General features: G+C 58.6%; 1 protein-coding gene across 2 annotated transcripts; it reads right to left on the bottom strand.

Annotated features, from left to right (window-relative positions):
- Positions 1 to 1,998: 1,998 nt before the first annotated feature.
- Positions 1,999 to 10,773, bottom strand: TLE5 (TLE family member 5, transcriptional modulator). 2 transcript variants are annotated; one of them, XM_068420651.1, is made up of 7 exons: positions 10,641 to 10,773; positions 10,091 to 10,188; positions 8,523 to 8,586; positions 6,067 to 6,111; positions 5,471 to 5,533; positions 3,918 to 3,992; positions 1,999 to 3,245 (listed from the first exon to the last, which is right to left on the bottom strand). In XM_068420651.1, exons 1-7 carry the CDS (start codon positions 10,665 to 10,667, stop codon positions 3,027 to 3,029), a joined length of 591 nt encoding a protein of 196 aa, XP_068276752.1. In that variant the 5' UTR covers positions 10,668 to 10,773; the 3' UTR covers positions 1,999 to 3,026. The 2 variants fall into 2 exon arrangements, with proteins under 2 accessions (XP_068276752.1, XP_068276751.1); XM_068420650.1 differs by having other exon boundaries at positions 1,999 to 3,248; positions 10,641 to 10,772.
- Positions 10,774 to 15,120: the final 4,347 nt, after the last annotated feature.

Consider the following 15,120-nt stretch of genomic DNA (forward strand, 5'->3'; position numbering starts at 1 on the left):
GTCCTATGAAATGACTCATTTTGGAGATCCAGAAGCAAATCCAGTGGTTGCAAACAGCCAGGCTTGAAGCATGGGGCACTGCAGCACTGCTTGTCCGTGGGACGGGATATCAGGGTGCCTCCTGCCACCCAGAGAAATGCTTCAGGTGCACAGCCAGCACGCTTCAGGAACAGGTCACTGGGGAAGCAGAAGTGGAGCACGAGGTGCTGCTCAGCAGCTGCTGGGAGGTGCAGGGTTGGAGAGCCCAAAAGCTCTGCCTTTAAACTTTACAATGGTTTAGTTTCCCGCAGGGAGCAAGGAGATATCCGCAGCCCAGTCAGGGGTGGCTGCCCGGCCCCAGCCTGCTGGCAGCCGAGGATGCTCAGCCAGCAGCCTTGTGGGCTGTTCGGGCCCTTGCCCACCCAACTGAGGCTGCTAATTAGCTCTAACAACAGGGACGTCTGTTCCTCTGAAATCGACAGCCTGAAAACACCCCAGACCAATTTCTGCTAAATCCTCCTCCCTTGCACATCCAACAGGAATAACATCCACTTACGGTGCTCCCTTACCCCCAGGCTGAGCTTGAACCAGTGACCTCGAGGTGAAAGCGCTTGAAAAGCTCCAGCCCTCCCCACAGCCAGTGCGCTCCCAGCGGGGTTTTCAGCAGCACTTACAGAGCAGAGATGGTTTTAGCAACTGTCGCACCGCAGCAGCCCCTGGCCCGAAGCTGTGTTGGCTTTTCACATCAGAAACCCGCTTGCTCAGCATCAGCGCAGCCCTCGGAGCAGCCCCGGCGGATGGTCGTGCGGCACCGTGCACTTTTCCTCAAGCCTCTCCCACCCTGGACCCGCTGCAGCAGACACGGCCCCAGCCCGAAGTGCCACCACTCTGGAGCCAGACCCAGTCCCAGGCCTGAGCCCATTCAGCAAATCCCACCAAATCCCACGCTTGGGCGTTCGGCCCCATCTTTGCCTGGTGTCGGCAGGACAGAGGCACCGTGGCCGCCGCTCCCCTTCTGGCTTTCGCCATGGCCCCTGTCTGCACCACCAGTCCTCTGACCCCGGTGGGCAGCTGAGGGCACCGAGACCCCCCCCAACACGGCTTCCTTCCCAGAGGAAGGAAGTTTTCCCACTCCAGCTGGCCTGAAAGATACAAGGGGAAGATGTTATCAGGGCAGAGCAGGCTCTGAAGCCAGAGGACAGCTCTAATTATTGAGAGCCAATTCCATTACAGCAATCTCAGCCCCAGGGCAATGCAGGCCAGATTTTCCAGAGGGGCCGAGAGCCACAGAAGCGGCTTATCCTCTGCACCCACAGGAAAAATTAATTATGCAGGTGCAGAGCAGACCTGTGGGAGCCCACAGGGACCGTTCCCATGCGGTGCCAAACCACGCCGCTCCTGCTCCAGCGGAGAGCCGGTGGTAGCTCTCAGTAGCACTTCGCTCCAGCCCTACTTGCTTTTCATCCCAAGAGTTCCCAGGACCCTTTGGCCACTGCCCACTTTTGCCTTGCTCTCCATTTCGTTTTGGCTTTGCCCAGGCATCCTCCTTGCCCCAGCTGCAGCAGACGCCAGCCAAAGCTCCACGCGGCTCTGCAGGGATGCCCGTGGGAGGGATGGTGTCCCGGAGCGGGATGCAGGCCACGAAGATGGTCCTTGTTCTGCCAGCAGCTGTAGAGACAAGAGCAGGAGAGAAGCCAGAACCAGAGGTGTCAACGTTAACCCCCTCCTCCTGGCTCACAGAGGAACCCCCAGACCGAGGGGGCCCGCCAGGAAGGGCAGCACATCGCACCAGGTAAGGCAGGGACTGGCCTGGGACACGCTCACCAGCTCTTCCAAACGCCTCCGAACAGCCCGCTGGGAGCTGTGGCAGCACATGGGGAAACCGAGGCAGAGTCCAAGGTTGGCCAGCAAAGCTACCTGTTCTCCCCCACGGACTCCCCTGTCTAGGGGGGCAGGAGAGGGAGGGAAGTATTTTAAAGTCATTCCAAAGGCAGCAAGAAAGCAGGCAGCAAGTCATGATTTTAACCAACCTTCTTATTTCTTTATTTGAAAGGCACAGCTTGTACGTCCTTGATACAGCATTTTCAGTTCCTCTTATTATAGGTCAAGTGATTAAACACAAAAAGCAAAACAAGATCTTTCTAAAGGACTATATACAAACACCAGATTATTATTTTTCTTTTTTTTGTTCCATTTTTGTTTTTTTAAAAGACACGCTAGCGCACGGAGATAAGAACAGAGAAAGCTGCTGTATCCTCTACATGGGGGCAGAGGCGCAGGGATGGGGAGGACCAGGAGAGGCTCTCGGTCTGCCTGCCCCTCTGCCCAGCCGCCCGAGCGCCCGCAAGCCGGGTGCTATGCCGAAGGGGAGCGGGTGGCGGAGGCTCCCCCTCCAGCCCGAGGCCAAGGAGCAGCCGAGGAGAAACCCCGGCGGCCGGAGCACCTCGTACAGCTGCAGCGCCGCGGGACTGGCTAAGAACAGGTACATGCAGAACAGCAAGGTGCCGGCCTGGTATTAGTGCAGGAGGGGCGCAGGGAGGACGGGGCCAGGGAGATGCAACGAGATCAAGAGCGCTTGGGGAGGGAGGAGATGGTTTTGGGGCAGGGATCCCAGCAGGGAGTTGTGCAGAAACCACAAGGGGCATCTTTAAATACCAAGGGGGGAGCGGCGGGCAGAGGGGAGCCACGCAGCACCGAGGAGCTGGGACAGCTGGGGGGCAAGCGGCCCCAGAGCAGCCCAAGCCAGGCTCTGGCTCGGCTCTGCGATGGAGCAGGAGCAGGGACGGGGAAGCCAGGCTGGGCACAGGGAGAGCACGATCGGCCACACGGTTACTGCTACGGCGCTTGCATTGCTGCGGAGCAGCCCGTCCTGGGATGGCGGCAGGGGCATCCCCCAGGCACTGCTGCCTGCGGGAACAGGCCTGGCAAGCTGCCACCAAACACAAGCCCTCGCGATTCTGCTGCGCAGCAACTAGAGATACTGCATCTTGCATTAACAACCCCTCCCACCCCCCAGACAGCCCCTTCCCCCCGGCCCCCCGTTCACTCTAATCAGATTTCTCCCCGTCGTCATCTTGGTGGGCGTCCCCGTCATGGCCGTTCTTGTCCTCCTTGGAGAGGTGAGCCTGGGAGCCCAAGGCCGAGAGCGAGAGGAGCCCAGTGCCGGCGCTGACCGCGGGGAGGGATGGGGGCTGGAGGCCCACGGGGAGCGGAGTCAGAGGCAGAGCGAGGGCTTGGAGCTGCGACAGCTGGTGAGCTTGAAGCTGCTGCTGTAGAGAACGATGGACAGACAGGAAGACAGGAGAGGGATATTGTCATTTTGAGTGCACTTGGACCCCAACCCAAGGGCCTGGGCTGCCCAGACAAACTGCGCCAGCAGCCAAGCTTAAACCAGGGACCTCAGGGTCCTGAAGAGCACCAGAGCCTTGGGGGATGGCAGGAGGGAGGCAAAAAAAAGATTCTAGAGTCCTTGGTCTGTGACAGCCCCAAAAGAAGACTCAGTAGCGTGTCCCCAGCATGACACACAGCCCACAGGACATCTGGCCTCAGACTCTGGCATGCTCCAAGGATGTGGTTAAAGCCCTCCCGACCTTGACCAAGAACAGATGGTGTTTTCATGTCAAGGAGCTGCTGTGGTTCCTGCTCAAAACCAAAGCGCCTCTCCTTGCACCCTGCTGGGACGGAGCAGGAATCCGTGCTCCCCTGCACACCCGTGCCCACACCACAGCAAGTCTGGACAACCCCAGCCCAAGGCCGGTAAGACCAGCCCGGCACCTGCCGCCTCATCGCAGCAGGGCTGCAGCACTGCACACGGAGCAGCCTGCTCCCAGCACACGGGGCACGTCCCGAGGTCACGACTCCCCGGCCCAGCTCTGTCTCAAAGGCCAAAGGCACAGATTCCCGTCCCTCCGAACCCAAACTAAACATGCATCACGTACACGGATGATGGAGTTCAGTTCTGGCGCCGTAACCTGCTTGGCTCGTTCAATGGCTCCCAGGACTTGCTGCTGATGCTGGTGTGGAGAGAACAGAGGAATTCAGGGTCATTTCTAGTATCGCAGGGAAGGAGAACCGGGACCTGGCCCTGCTAGGTCTGACACACACACACACGTACGTTACTTCAGCTGCTAGCAGCGAGACGTCAGGGCACAGAGGCACGCTGATTAACCCCACAGCTGGAGACACCTGCGTGCACTTCGTTTGTGACAAGGACCTCACAGCACTGAGGCCCACGGCAGCGAGGAGCAGGGAAGGAGGCACGCTTGTCTCATTCCAGTTCCTTACCGCAGGGTTAAGCAGGTCCCCTCTCACTCCTGTCCTTGTCCTGCTCTGCACAGGCTCAGCGATCCTCGTCCAGAAGAGCTCTAAGGTGGTCAATGCCTCTCACCCTGCCTCCCCCCTCCTACCCAGACCTGACACCAAGTGAGACCCCCTAACAAACAAAACAAGCCCTAAAATCAGAAGCTCTTGGGAAGCTCCCCACTCCTTGGGACACATCCTGGGTCCCAGCTGCAGCAGCTGGAAGATGCTGCCGTGGAAGAGCCCAGCACGGCTGCTCCACACACAGGCAGGGAAAAACAGCTGTATCACGTACTTTAAAAATAAAGGACAACGGTACCTGCTCCTCTTGGAGCACAAGGTCTCTGAACACCAGGCCTGTCCCTTGCACTCCAGCAAGCGGATTTTTCTTTCCATCTTGGCAGCAGGACAGAGTTGGGGAGGCGGAAGGGGTTGCATTAAGATGCAAAAGGTTTAGTTGTGGCTTAGTTATTAGGCAGCTCTGATCTGATCAGCAAGCCACTTTGTCTTTGCCAAGAACAGGTGGGTGGGAAAAAAGCCTGTCCCCCAGCTCCACTGCTAACCCAGACCAAGAAACAGCCCCCATCCCACAGCGAGCCCTGACCAAACAAACAGCCACGAGAACAGCCGTGGAGTTTAGCCTCTGCAGGGCTGTGTGGGGAGATGGACAGATACAGCACTAGAGGTGCTTCATCCTCCTCCTGCCTTGGGCAGCAACTCGCAAGCCCTCCCAATTAATTTCTCAGGGGAGTGGGAGGAGCCTATCAGCTGCATTAATTAATGAGGCAGAGGAACCAGATCTCAAGGAGGAGCCATATGGAGGTATGTTTTTAAACGCCCCCCTCCCCTAGTTAGCCGCCCGAAGCTCCCACTGCCCGTGCAGAAGCAGCCGATGACTCAGGAGTCACGGGCAGGAGAGAACAGAGCCCATCTTTGTCCGCAGCCACCAACAAAGGGGACGGACGGGCACCTCAGCCACCGCACAGCGCCGGGGGGCTGCTTGAAGGCCTCCAGGCCAAACGTGTCTCGAAGGGCTCGTCCCCGCGCTGGAGCTGAGAGCAAGCGGCGAGGTTTCCCAGACTAGGGGTGAGCTGCCCGTGTGGGAGGGCCGTGGCAGGACAGGGGCCTCCGCTCCCCCCTGCCAACATGCCCCCGAGCCAGAGCCAGAGCCAAGGCCGAGCCGGGGACTCACCTCTTGCGAAAGGTAGGGCAGAACCTGCGCACAAATCCCATTTAGCCTCTTGACGATTTCAGCCTAGAAGGCAGAAGAACACAGAGGAAAGGCATCAGGCAGCTGGGGACTGGCCACCCTCAGCACCACCTTCACCCTACCCAGGCAGGGCTCGAGTCCCCAGACAGCCCTAAGAAAACACACTCCCCTTGGAAAGATCCTGGCAGCGTCCTGGTGCCACGGGGGTCACCTCGCCCCCAAGGCCCCTTCCTACAGAGTTAAATGAATCAACACTGCCGACTGCAAAGAGTAAGGTTTCCATATTCTCTTCCCTCCCTGGGTCTCTGATACTCATTTAACGAATTGGGAGCAACCAGAGAGGAAACACATTACAGACCCAGGTGGGGATGTACAGAATTACAGGGGTGGGAGCCTTCAGTCCGGCACTGCGATGCTGGGAGGTGGGGGGGTCCCTGCATTTCGAAGGCAGCCCTGACATTTTACAGGCTCATGGCATTTCTAGTTCCTGAAATATCACCGAAGTGACAGAGGACAAAGCGCAGCAGACAACCCACCCTCCCCAGGAATTAGAGCACTCGGAAATGCCTTCCCCCTACCTGTTTGTGCATTTCAATATTCAGCCCGTAGGACATCTCGTAGTACTGTAGAGCGGGGGAGAAGAGAACAAAAAAAATTGTAAGTCAAGTCTGCACCAGGTGAAGAGGCTCCAGACAGCAGCGCTGGGAACTACGACTGCTTTCCTAGCAAAGTCTTCTACAAAGGCTGGGCAAGCGTGGAAGGAGAAAAGAGGCTGGCCCTAGGAAACAAAGACAGCAGGAGGCAAACACAGAGACCCTCTCTAAGTCTAAGGCAGAAGCACCGAGCCCATGTGCTCCCTGCCCACCTTGCTCCAGCCTCACACTGCTGCAGATGGAGACACGGGAACTCGCTGCCCAGGCCCCACGCAACACCCTTCACAGACACCTTTCAGCAGCCTGCATCAAGGCTAGAGTGAGCGATGCTGCTTCAAACCTGGAAGAAGGCTCAGGGCTCCACAGACTTCCACATCCATGGCCAAAAGAGAGGCAGCCTGACTCTATGAGCTTTGTCTGGACAATATCCTAAAGCCCACGTGGCTGCTTCAGCAGCAAATGGGAGAGATCACAACTGGGCTTCATCTGGCAAGTAACGCATCCAGCTGCACACAGCTCCAGCTGTTTGGGAAGAAGCTGCGTGGAAAAAAAGACCACACCACACAAAAAACCCACCCAGAAAACCCCTGCACAGCAGCAACAGGCAGCTACAGAGCAATCTATTGGCAGGAAAAGCTAATTCCTGACCCCTGGAAGAAGCTGTTTTAAGGCTGACGTTTGAGGGTTTAGAAATCTCCTCCCTCAGCTTGCAGGCTGCAATCCTTATTCTTCCAAAGGGAAAGAAAAATCCACATCTGCGCTCATTTAATTCAAGGAGACCACTGGCGTTTTGGTACCGACACCACAAGCCTGAGAAGCGCCCAGCTTGGTATCGCCACGACCTCAGCCTGCTCTAACGCTGCTGCTGGCTCTCGAGGCTTCTTTGCATTCTGAAGACTGAGCAGGAAGCAGAAGCCCGACCCCCAAGCTGCTAATTGTGACTTATTAAAAAATCAGAGCAGCTGTAGCAGCTTTGCACATTCACAAAAACCCTCCTCTTCACTTCCCGTGACTCGCTGTGGTGGGGACCGACAGCAGCTCTGTGCAACTCCAGCTCAGCCACGCAGACGAGGCAGGAGCTGCTGCGCCTGCAAAGCCTCGAGTGCTGCACAATGAGCAATAGCCCTTCCCCTCTGCCACGGACCTGCTGATGGTAACCTGAATCAATTCTGGTGACTGTCAGCATTAAGGGGGTAAAAAATACATCTCAGCCACACCTGGAGATAAGAGTCTCTGCAGGCTGCAAGGCCCAGGAAGCAATAATTTATCAGTGAGGTGTCCCCATTAATGTACAAGGAAAGCCGTGACCTCTCCTCCTTGGCCCCAGCCCCAAGCACGCCTTGCTCCCCACAGCCTCGGAGTCTGGACACACATACAGGAGGGTGAAGGGGCCAGCTCCCTTATTTCTGGCTTTAAAGTCCTAACTCTCCTCTGAAGAGCTGCTGTATTAATTTCTGCATCTTATCTCTTCGTTCCAGGACAGGTGCAGCAGCTGGCAAGCAGGCACCAGCTCATCTTTACGGACAGTATCACAACCTCCTGTTAACTCCTTGATAGGAAAGAAACAGACAACAGCCTTCCCTGGCATCCCTTCCCTCTCCTAGAAGGGCTCTTCCACGCATGGCAAGACAGAGGCATTGCCTGGCAGGCAAACCGTCACCCTGCCTACAGGAACATGTCTGTTTCCTGAGGGATTTCTCTTCAGAGAGTTATGGCTAAGCCTGCTGCCCGTGTGTAGCACCACATCTCATGCCCTTACCAGGCACTGCCCTGGGATTTGCACACTTCGTGCTGGGACACACGGACTGGTGAGGCGTGCTAGCACTTAACACCACGGCTCCGCAAGGCTGCCGGGGTCACGAGAAAGCACAGAGGGTTTCACTCTCGCACAGCAGCTGGTTTCTGCTTCCAGCTCCCACCAGGCTCGTGGGGTTTCCCAGCTTCACGACTTCTCAGAGCACTGCTTTGTTTTTCACTGTCCATGACTCTCCCGGAGTCCCCAGACACCTGCACACCAGCACCCTGCAGCTCCTTCTCGGGTGCGTAAGGGCTGTCGCTTCCCCCAGGGCACATGGAGTAAGGTCAAGCAGCCTGGCAAGGCCGAGGACTCCATCACCACCCATCAAGCAGGCAGCCACTGGGCCCATCAGTTCTCTATGTCCAACAATTCTCTGCCGCTTCCCCGCTTTCCAACAACCCACTGCATGCAGACAACACAGGTATAAAAAAGCCCCGCTCTCAGAAAAGCCAACGCCAGCCCTGCCTAGAGACCTGCTGCTCCACAGGGCGAAAGCTCCCTGCCAGGCAAAACCCAGGCACAGGCACCTGCTCACGCTGGTCCCCGGCCGCGCCACCCACACGCTGCCAGGGCCGGTGCTTACCATGACGTAGTGACGCTGCATCTCCGATTTCTCACTGGCTAGTTTGTCACATTCCAACTTCAAGCTGAAAAGCCAGAAAACAGTAAGAAAACCACAAACAGGAGGTGAGAGAGTTGATTGCCATGGAGCAGCTGCTTCCTGCACGGCCCCATTCTGGCCAGGCTGGCTCCTTGGACACTGCCGTCCAGACTCCAAGGGGTGGCTGGAGCTGGGTCGCGCCATGCTGGCACAGCGGCGACCGCAACAGAGCCTGCTCCCACCTTCCCAGCCGGAGTCCCACCAACACACGTTCAGAAGCAGCACAAGGCTACCCACCAGCTGGACACCGACCTCCCCCAGGCAAGCCTTGCCGTGGCAATCCTTTCGGCAGGAAGCAGAAAGCTGGGCAGAAGCAGAGGTGGCTGCCCAGGGAGGGGTTTACCTGTTCTCAGCTGATTGCCAGCAGCTGGGGGCTGCTTCTAGCACAGGCCTGTCTGCAGCACTCAAGAGATGATCCAATACAACTTCAAAACCAAAGCCAGATCCATTTCTGGATGCTGGGGAGGAGGCCCAAGTGCAGCACATCCCTCCAGAAGAAAGGTTTTTTTCTCTCCCCTAGGTTTTTCACACCTTTCAGAGAAAGTGCTGCTGCTCCCAGTGTTTTATGAGACTCCAACTCACCAGCCAAGCAACTGCAGCTGGCATGTGCTGCGGTTTTATGTTTCAAACAAGAAACAGCTTCACCTACACAAAACCTGTTTCTTCTCAAGCAGATTAAGTCCAAGGGGGTGGAGCAGAGCCAGTGGATAGCCTCCCTTCCAGCGGGCATGTTTCTTGGGCTCCCCTACTCCCTCGCTGGCACTGCCCAGAGACACAGGGACAACAGGAAACAGCTGTTTCCCAGCAGTTTTTCTGCCTGTTCCTGCCAGAACACCACCACCGCAAACCTGTGACCTGGCTGCCCGGTGGAAGGCAGATGGGGAGGTCGCAGCTGCATAGCACCGAGGCACGCGCCACAACTGGCACCTCGCAGCCTGCCGGGCCATGGCAGAGGGCATCACCCAGTTGATTTAACCCAAGAGCTTCACGTTTATTTCAGCCACACACACACACAAAATGACAGACCGTCACAAGCCAGCTTTCGGGTCAGCAGAAGTATTTCCACACACATCCGCAGAAAAGCAGAAGCTTTTGGTTTTAAGTGCTCCCTGCAGTATTCGCCGTCCAGGAACGGCAGCCAGCGAGAAGAAACGAGGAAAACTCCCAGCAAGACGCGGGAGGCCTGGCAAGCCTGCGCATGGTCCTGGCCGAGCAGCGCTCAGAGGAAAGACACTGGCTGGAGAGGGAAGGCGCATGTTCTCCTCGCTGGGCTCCCAAGCGGACGCGACTCATCCCCTGCCTTAGGTCCTGCTCTAGCCAAAGGTGACCCAAGCTACACGACCGGGTCCCCTCCTTGGCGTCCCCGTTCGGTCCGCGCAGCGAAGCAACAAAGCAGAAGAATCAGAGCGATGCCTGTGCGTCGCACTGCCGCTGCCAGCGCAGTGGAGGCCGCGGGGCGGACCGGGCCGGCGGCGCGCAGGAGCACGTACCTGTGGTACTGGGCCTGCAGGAGCTGGAACTCGTCCTTGATGCGGTCGCAGGAATCGGAGGTCGTGAACTTCAGCTGCTGCGGCAGGTGAGAGGAGCCCTTGAACGACAGGAGACAGCGCTGGGCGCCGGGGGCTGGCAGCGGGCCCGCCCCGCCCGCCCCGGTCCCGCCGCCCCGGGCCGGGCCTCCCCGCACCGGAGGCTGAGCCCCCACCCGGGCAGGCCGGGCCCGGGGGCAGGCGGGCCGGCGGGTCACCGCGGCGGCCGGCGCGGCCAGGCCCGGGACGCGCCCAAGGTCACCCGCGGGGCCGCTGGCGCCCGGGCGCTGCCTCCGGCCCCGCCGCCCCCCCGGCACCGGCAGCGGCCGGGGCGGCTCCACCGGCGCGGGGCCCGGCCGGGGCTGCGGGGCAGGGAGTCCGTCGCCTCCTCGCTGCCGGCGGCGGGAGGCGCTCGGTCACCCCGGTCCCCGCGCCGGGCCGGCCCGCGGCCCCCGCCGTCCCCCGGAGCCCGGCCCCGCCCCGCGGCCTCGCCACCGCCCCGACCCCGCCGTACCGAGTGCCGGCTTTGTGGAAACATCATGTCAGGCTGCGGCTCGGCCCCCGCACGGAGCGGCCCGGTGCCGGTGCCGCCGCCCGCTCCCGCGCTCGCCGCGGCTCCCCGCGCCGCTGCCTTTGTCCGCGCCGGGCCCGGCCGCCCCGGCCCCGCGGCCGCCCCTGCCCGGCCGCGCCGCCCGCCCCGCGCCGCTCCCGCCGCCGGCGCCTATTGTCTAATGGCGGCTGCGGCTCCGGCTCCGTCCTGCGGCTGCTCGGCACCACCTGCCGCCGCCACCTCCCCGGGCCGGGCGGGCCCACGGCCGCCCCCGCCCCCGCCGGTCCCGCCCCCGCCGCGCGGCGCCGCTGCCCGCGGGCACCGGCCCGGCCCGGCCTGCGGCGGCCCCGCTGCAGCTGCCGAGGCTCGGCCGGGCCGCGGGGGCCGGGCGGGGGCCCGGGCCGGGTCCGGTGCGCGGGGCTGGGGCGGACGGGCCGCTCCCCACCGGCGGCTCCTCCCCTAGCCCGGCCGTTGCTCCTGCCGGGGCTGCGTGGACCCCCGCGCTCTCCCGGTGCTGCGGGCGGTCGGGTGTCGCGCCCCTTTCGCCGGGCGCTCCTCGCCGCCGGGCCGAGGCGGGACCCCGGCCGTGCGGACCCTGCCCCCCGGGGCCCGGGGCGCAGCCGGCCGAGCGGCCGCAGCCGCGCTGTGCGGAGGCCCCGGGTTTACCCGGGAGCGGGTCACCGGGCCGGAGTCCGGTGGAGGTTTGCAGGGCAGACCTCGGTGCCTGCAGGCCCTGGCGCCGGGTCACCGGGTCTCCGGGCAGCGCCGGGTCTCGCTGCGTGATGAGGCTTCTCGCCTTTCGCAGCTCTCTGGCTTGGAAGAGCCTTGGCCTACCCAGTAAAGATGATTCCTGTAACTCCCAGCGCTGCATCTTTAGTACACGGTGTTGGAGGGAAGGGGAAGCTCTGCCCTTAACGAAGGCACCACTCCAGTTTCTTACAGGTTGTTAAACCTGATGTGACAGCGCAGGGTCTGAACCGTGCTGGCAATGCAGGGAACGCCATCAGATGCGGCTCATTTTCACATCCCTCCCCAAGCGGGAGAACAGAATTTGTTTACACAGGGATTCTGTTTTGCTTTATTTCAACCCTGCCTTTGCTGAGCACGAGGGAAGGCAAAGGCAAGGGAATTCATCTGCAACTGGCCCCAAACAAACCTCCCATCTCCAAATGATGGAAAATTCTGCTCTGGATGCAAACTTTGGTCCTAAACCTGCTGCCTGAGGAGCAGACCCTGCAGGTTGTGTCCTGGGGGATCGCTTGCATCCCCACAGAGAACAGAGAGGTGGGGAATTTAGCCACAGACTTTATTGCTGGAAGGACCTTGTTGCCATGGGACCTCTTGCAAGCCACACACACAAATGTGCCTGGGCCGAGGCAGGATCAGGTCCTTGGAAGCCAGCCTGAGAATAACAGGCAGGAATACGGCTGGCACGTGTGAGCGCCCAGGGAGCTTTCATCAATTTCAGATGCTGCTCTGTGACGATCTTTAAAAATCAGTGCATTTTCTGATTAAAAATAAAACCCTACACGTCATGACTCCAGCGATGCGGGCTGGGCTGTTGTGGTATTTATTTTTAAAGAGAACAATACAGCAGCTGGGTTATTGTGACACCTCCTGCATATTGTGCAGTAGCTTTTTCACTTCGACATCTCCATATTAGTGAAAACTGTGACAGCTTCATGCCAAGGATTATTAATAGTGCAGGCAGGCTTTTTGTCCCTGCAGAATAAGGGTTAGAAAAGAGGGTAGACACTCTCCCCCAAGCTGGTCAGCGTCCTGGTCCCCTTTTTATATGTAAAGAAACTGAGCCACCCTAGTGTGGGCTTTGCACTAGGGCAGTGAGATGCAGTTTGTAATTGGTGTGTGCAGGAGACCAGTCCAGGTCACTGCCAGGTCGTTTGCAGAAGGGCTCCCATGTTGTTCTAAGAAGCTACTCCTGTTAGTTAAAAAACTCTGAGCGTACAAGTGGGTTGGGAGGCTGACGTTTGCTGCTAATTTGGAAGAACAGATTATGCGTATTCCTGCAGCAGCTAAAGACCTAAACCACAATGTCAACTGCCCTGTGCAACATGTTGTATATGCACATAAGAAGAGATGGCCCCTAAATACACGGCAGGTTGTTTCTCCTGTTTTACAGCCTTTGCCCATGTTAGAGGTGATGAAGGATGATCTGGTGTGCTGTGCCTGCAGAGCGGTTGCTCTCTGTTAATATCTTCCCATCCAGGATATTGCAGGGGTTGATCACGATGTAGAGCAGGACAGACTTTTGAGATGAGACCTCCAGAGCAGATGTCTTGCCTTATCAGTCCCCTCAGGTAAGACGAGGAGGGCAGCTGGGGCCAAAGGCACGTTCTTTACCCAGTGGTGGCTGCCTCTGAGCACAGCAATGTACACACTTTGGTGAGACGCTCAGGAATATCTGTCTGCCTGCCAAGCCAGGCAGCATCTCTGCTCTCCTTTTCCAGCTCATCTAGATATTATAATTTCTTCTTTAACTTGTATGAAATTTTTTCCAGTTGAGATAAAGCAGCAAAGTTGCCACGTAGCAACCTGAAACAAAAGGTATTCCTAATGATGGTACCGCCAAAGCCACGGAGCATTTGTCCTTGACACAAACAGGACTTGGCTCTTCCCGTGGTTAATGGACTTCTTTACACAACAATAATAATTACAAGAGTAGATTGAACTTCCCAGAAGACGAGGCAGAGGCACTCTTGCCAGGCTGCTGGTATGAAGCTTTTCTTGGCTCAGCAGCGTGCACCCTCCCTGGCTCTGCCACGCAGCCCCCCACGGCTCTGCCACGCAGCCCCCCACGGCTCTGCCACGCAGCCCCCCCATGGCTCTGCCACGCAGCCCCCCCATGGCTCTGCCACGCAGCCCCCCAGCTCAGACCCCAGCCTCCGGAAAGGGCTTGCGATGCCTCTCCGAGGCACGTGATGGGGAATAATGGCTGGGCAGCCGCACTGCCGACTCGCTGGCAGCTTGGGCCCCAGCCGAGCTCCCCGGCGGTGGGGGGCAACAGGAACATGCATCTCAAGCCTTCCCTTGGTCACGGTGAAAGCCTGGGAGCCCTGCTCAGGCTGCCCTGTGCTGCCCTCCCCCCTCTTGGCAACAACTCGCAGTAGCTCCCTTCCAAGCGGGAAATGAAATGTTCCTTTATTGGCTTTTATGTTGGCTACAAAATGTTCCATTTTATCTTTTTTTTTCTCTCCTTACTTTCTTCCAGGAAACACACTAATTTATGGTATAATCTTGGCAAATCCCAATGCAGGGGAACACAAACTCGCTTGTGCCTAGTAAATGACTCTTTAATGGGCCTGTCTCCAGCCGGGCAATGTATCTGCATCTGAAGAAGGGGGAACTATAACCTTGCCCAAGCAGTGGGCCTGCAAGGGTCAGCAGGGGGAAACATGTTCTGGGCACAGCAGCAAAACAGTGTGCGGAGGAGCCTGCCTTAAAGACACCCTGGTAAAAGGAGGGGATTCCCACAGCCCACCTCAGACCTGGCTCAGGAAATTAGGGTTTTTCCAGCGCAGGAAGGGAGCTCTGAGCGCGTGTGTAGGAGCTCTCCAGGAACAACCGTTTGTCTGCTGCGAGGCTGGTTTATGGCAATGTTGGAAAGCTGCAGCTGATTCCCCCCACGCCCCCCACGCCTCGGCCAGGAGCAAGGTCGTGCCAGGCTGTCGCTGCACCCAGGGCTGGGTCGGGGTTGGGCTGAGCTTGCAAGTGGGATTCCAGGGAGCGTGTCTGCTCCGAGGGGAGCCGGACCACCCTTTGGAGGGGCCACAGAGGGCAGCCAGGGACTTGGCTGCTGACGTTGACAGCTCAGTCGAGGGCCTGACACTGCAAAGGGACTTGGTGTGGGAGGCTGGCAAAGGGGTCTCCAGGCTGGGGTCTTCTCCTCAGAGCCGGTGCAGGACTGGACCTCTCCTGTGCCTCCATGCTGGTCTCCTGCCTGCAGAGGCTGGAGGGAAGATCCTGCCATCGCTCCCACTTCCCCTGACATGTGTGTCTAGGGACATCCTCGCTCGCCAGGTTGCCTGGCCACTGGCGCTGGAGCCTGGTTACCCGGGGACCAGGAGTTTATATTTAGCATTGCTAATGGAGCAACAGGCTGTCCCAGTCCCCGGCCCCAGCAGGAAGGGTTCGTACCGGGATGTCCTAATGAGACCAGAGCAACTTCCTATTCGTTCCCAAAAGGAGCAGTCTAACAAAGCTGCCAAAAATAAATCTCTTTAATGAAGAGCCTTTGTAAATTATTCAGATATCATATACCACTCCAGCACTGGTTCAAGGAGAGAGGCTGTACAGACACTTTCTTCTCTGAAGCTCTGGACACAAGGTGGAAGTCATGCTGTCATTGCAATGGAAATGTAGGCTCTAAGATCCTGCTTTTACCCTGAGAATACTGTCTCTTTTACCTGGAATTAAAGAGGAAGAA

Source organism: Nyctibius grandis, chromosome 31, assembly GCF_013368605.1.
Source record: "Nyctibius grandis isolate bNycGra1 chromosome 31, bNycGra1.pri, whole genome shotgun sequence".
Taxonomy (NCBI): domain Eukaryota; kingdom Metazoa; phylum Chordata; class Aves; order Nyctibiiformes; family Nyctibiidae; genus Nyctibius; species Nyctibius grandis.

What these genes read in the sequence shown, in the direction of transcription:
- TLE5 (XM_068420650.1), bottom strand. Translation starts at nt 10,667, where the DNA reads ATGATGTTTCCACAAAGCCGGCACTCG. An exon ending in TGCAGCGTCACTACGTCATG is followed by an intron (nt 6,112 to 8,522) that starts GTAAGCACCGGC and finishes CCCGCTCTACAG; the next exon opens with TACTACGAGATGTCCTACGG. An exon ending in AACTGAACTCCATCATCCGT is followed by an intron (nt 3,249 to 3,917) that starts GTACGTGATGCA and finishes CGTTCTCTACAG; the next exon opens with CAGCAGCTTCAAGCTCACCA.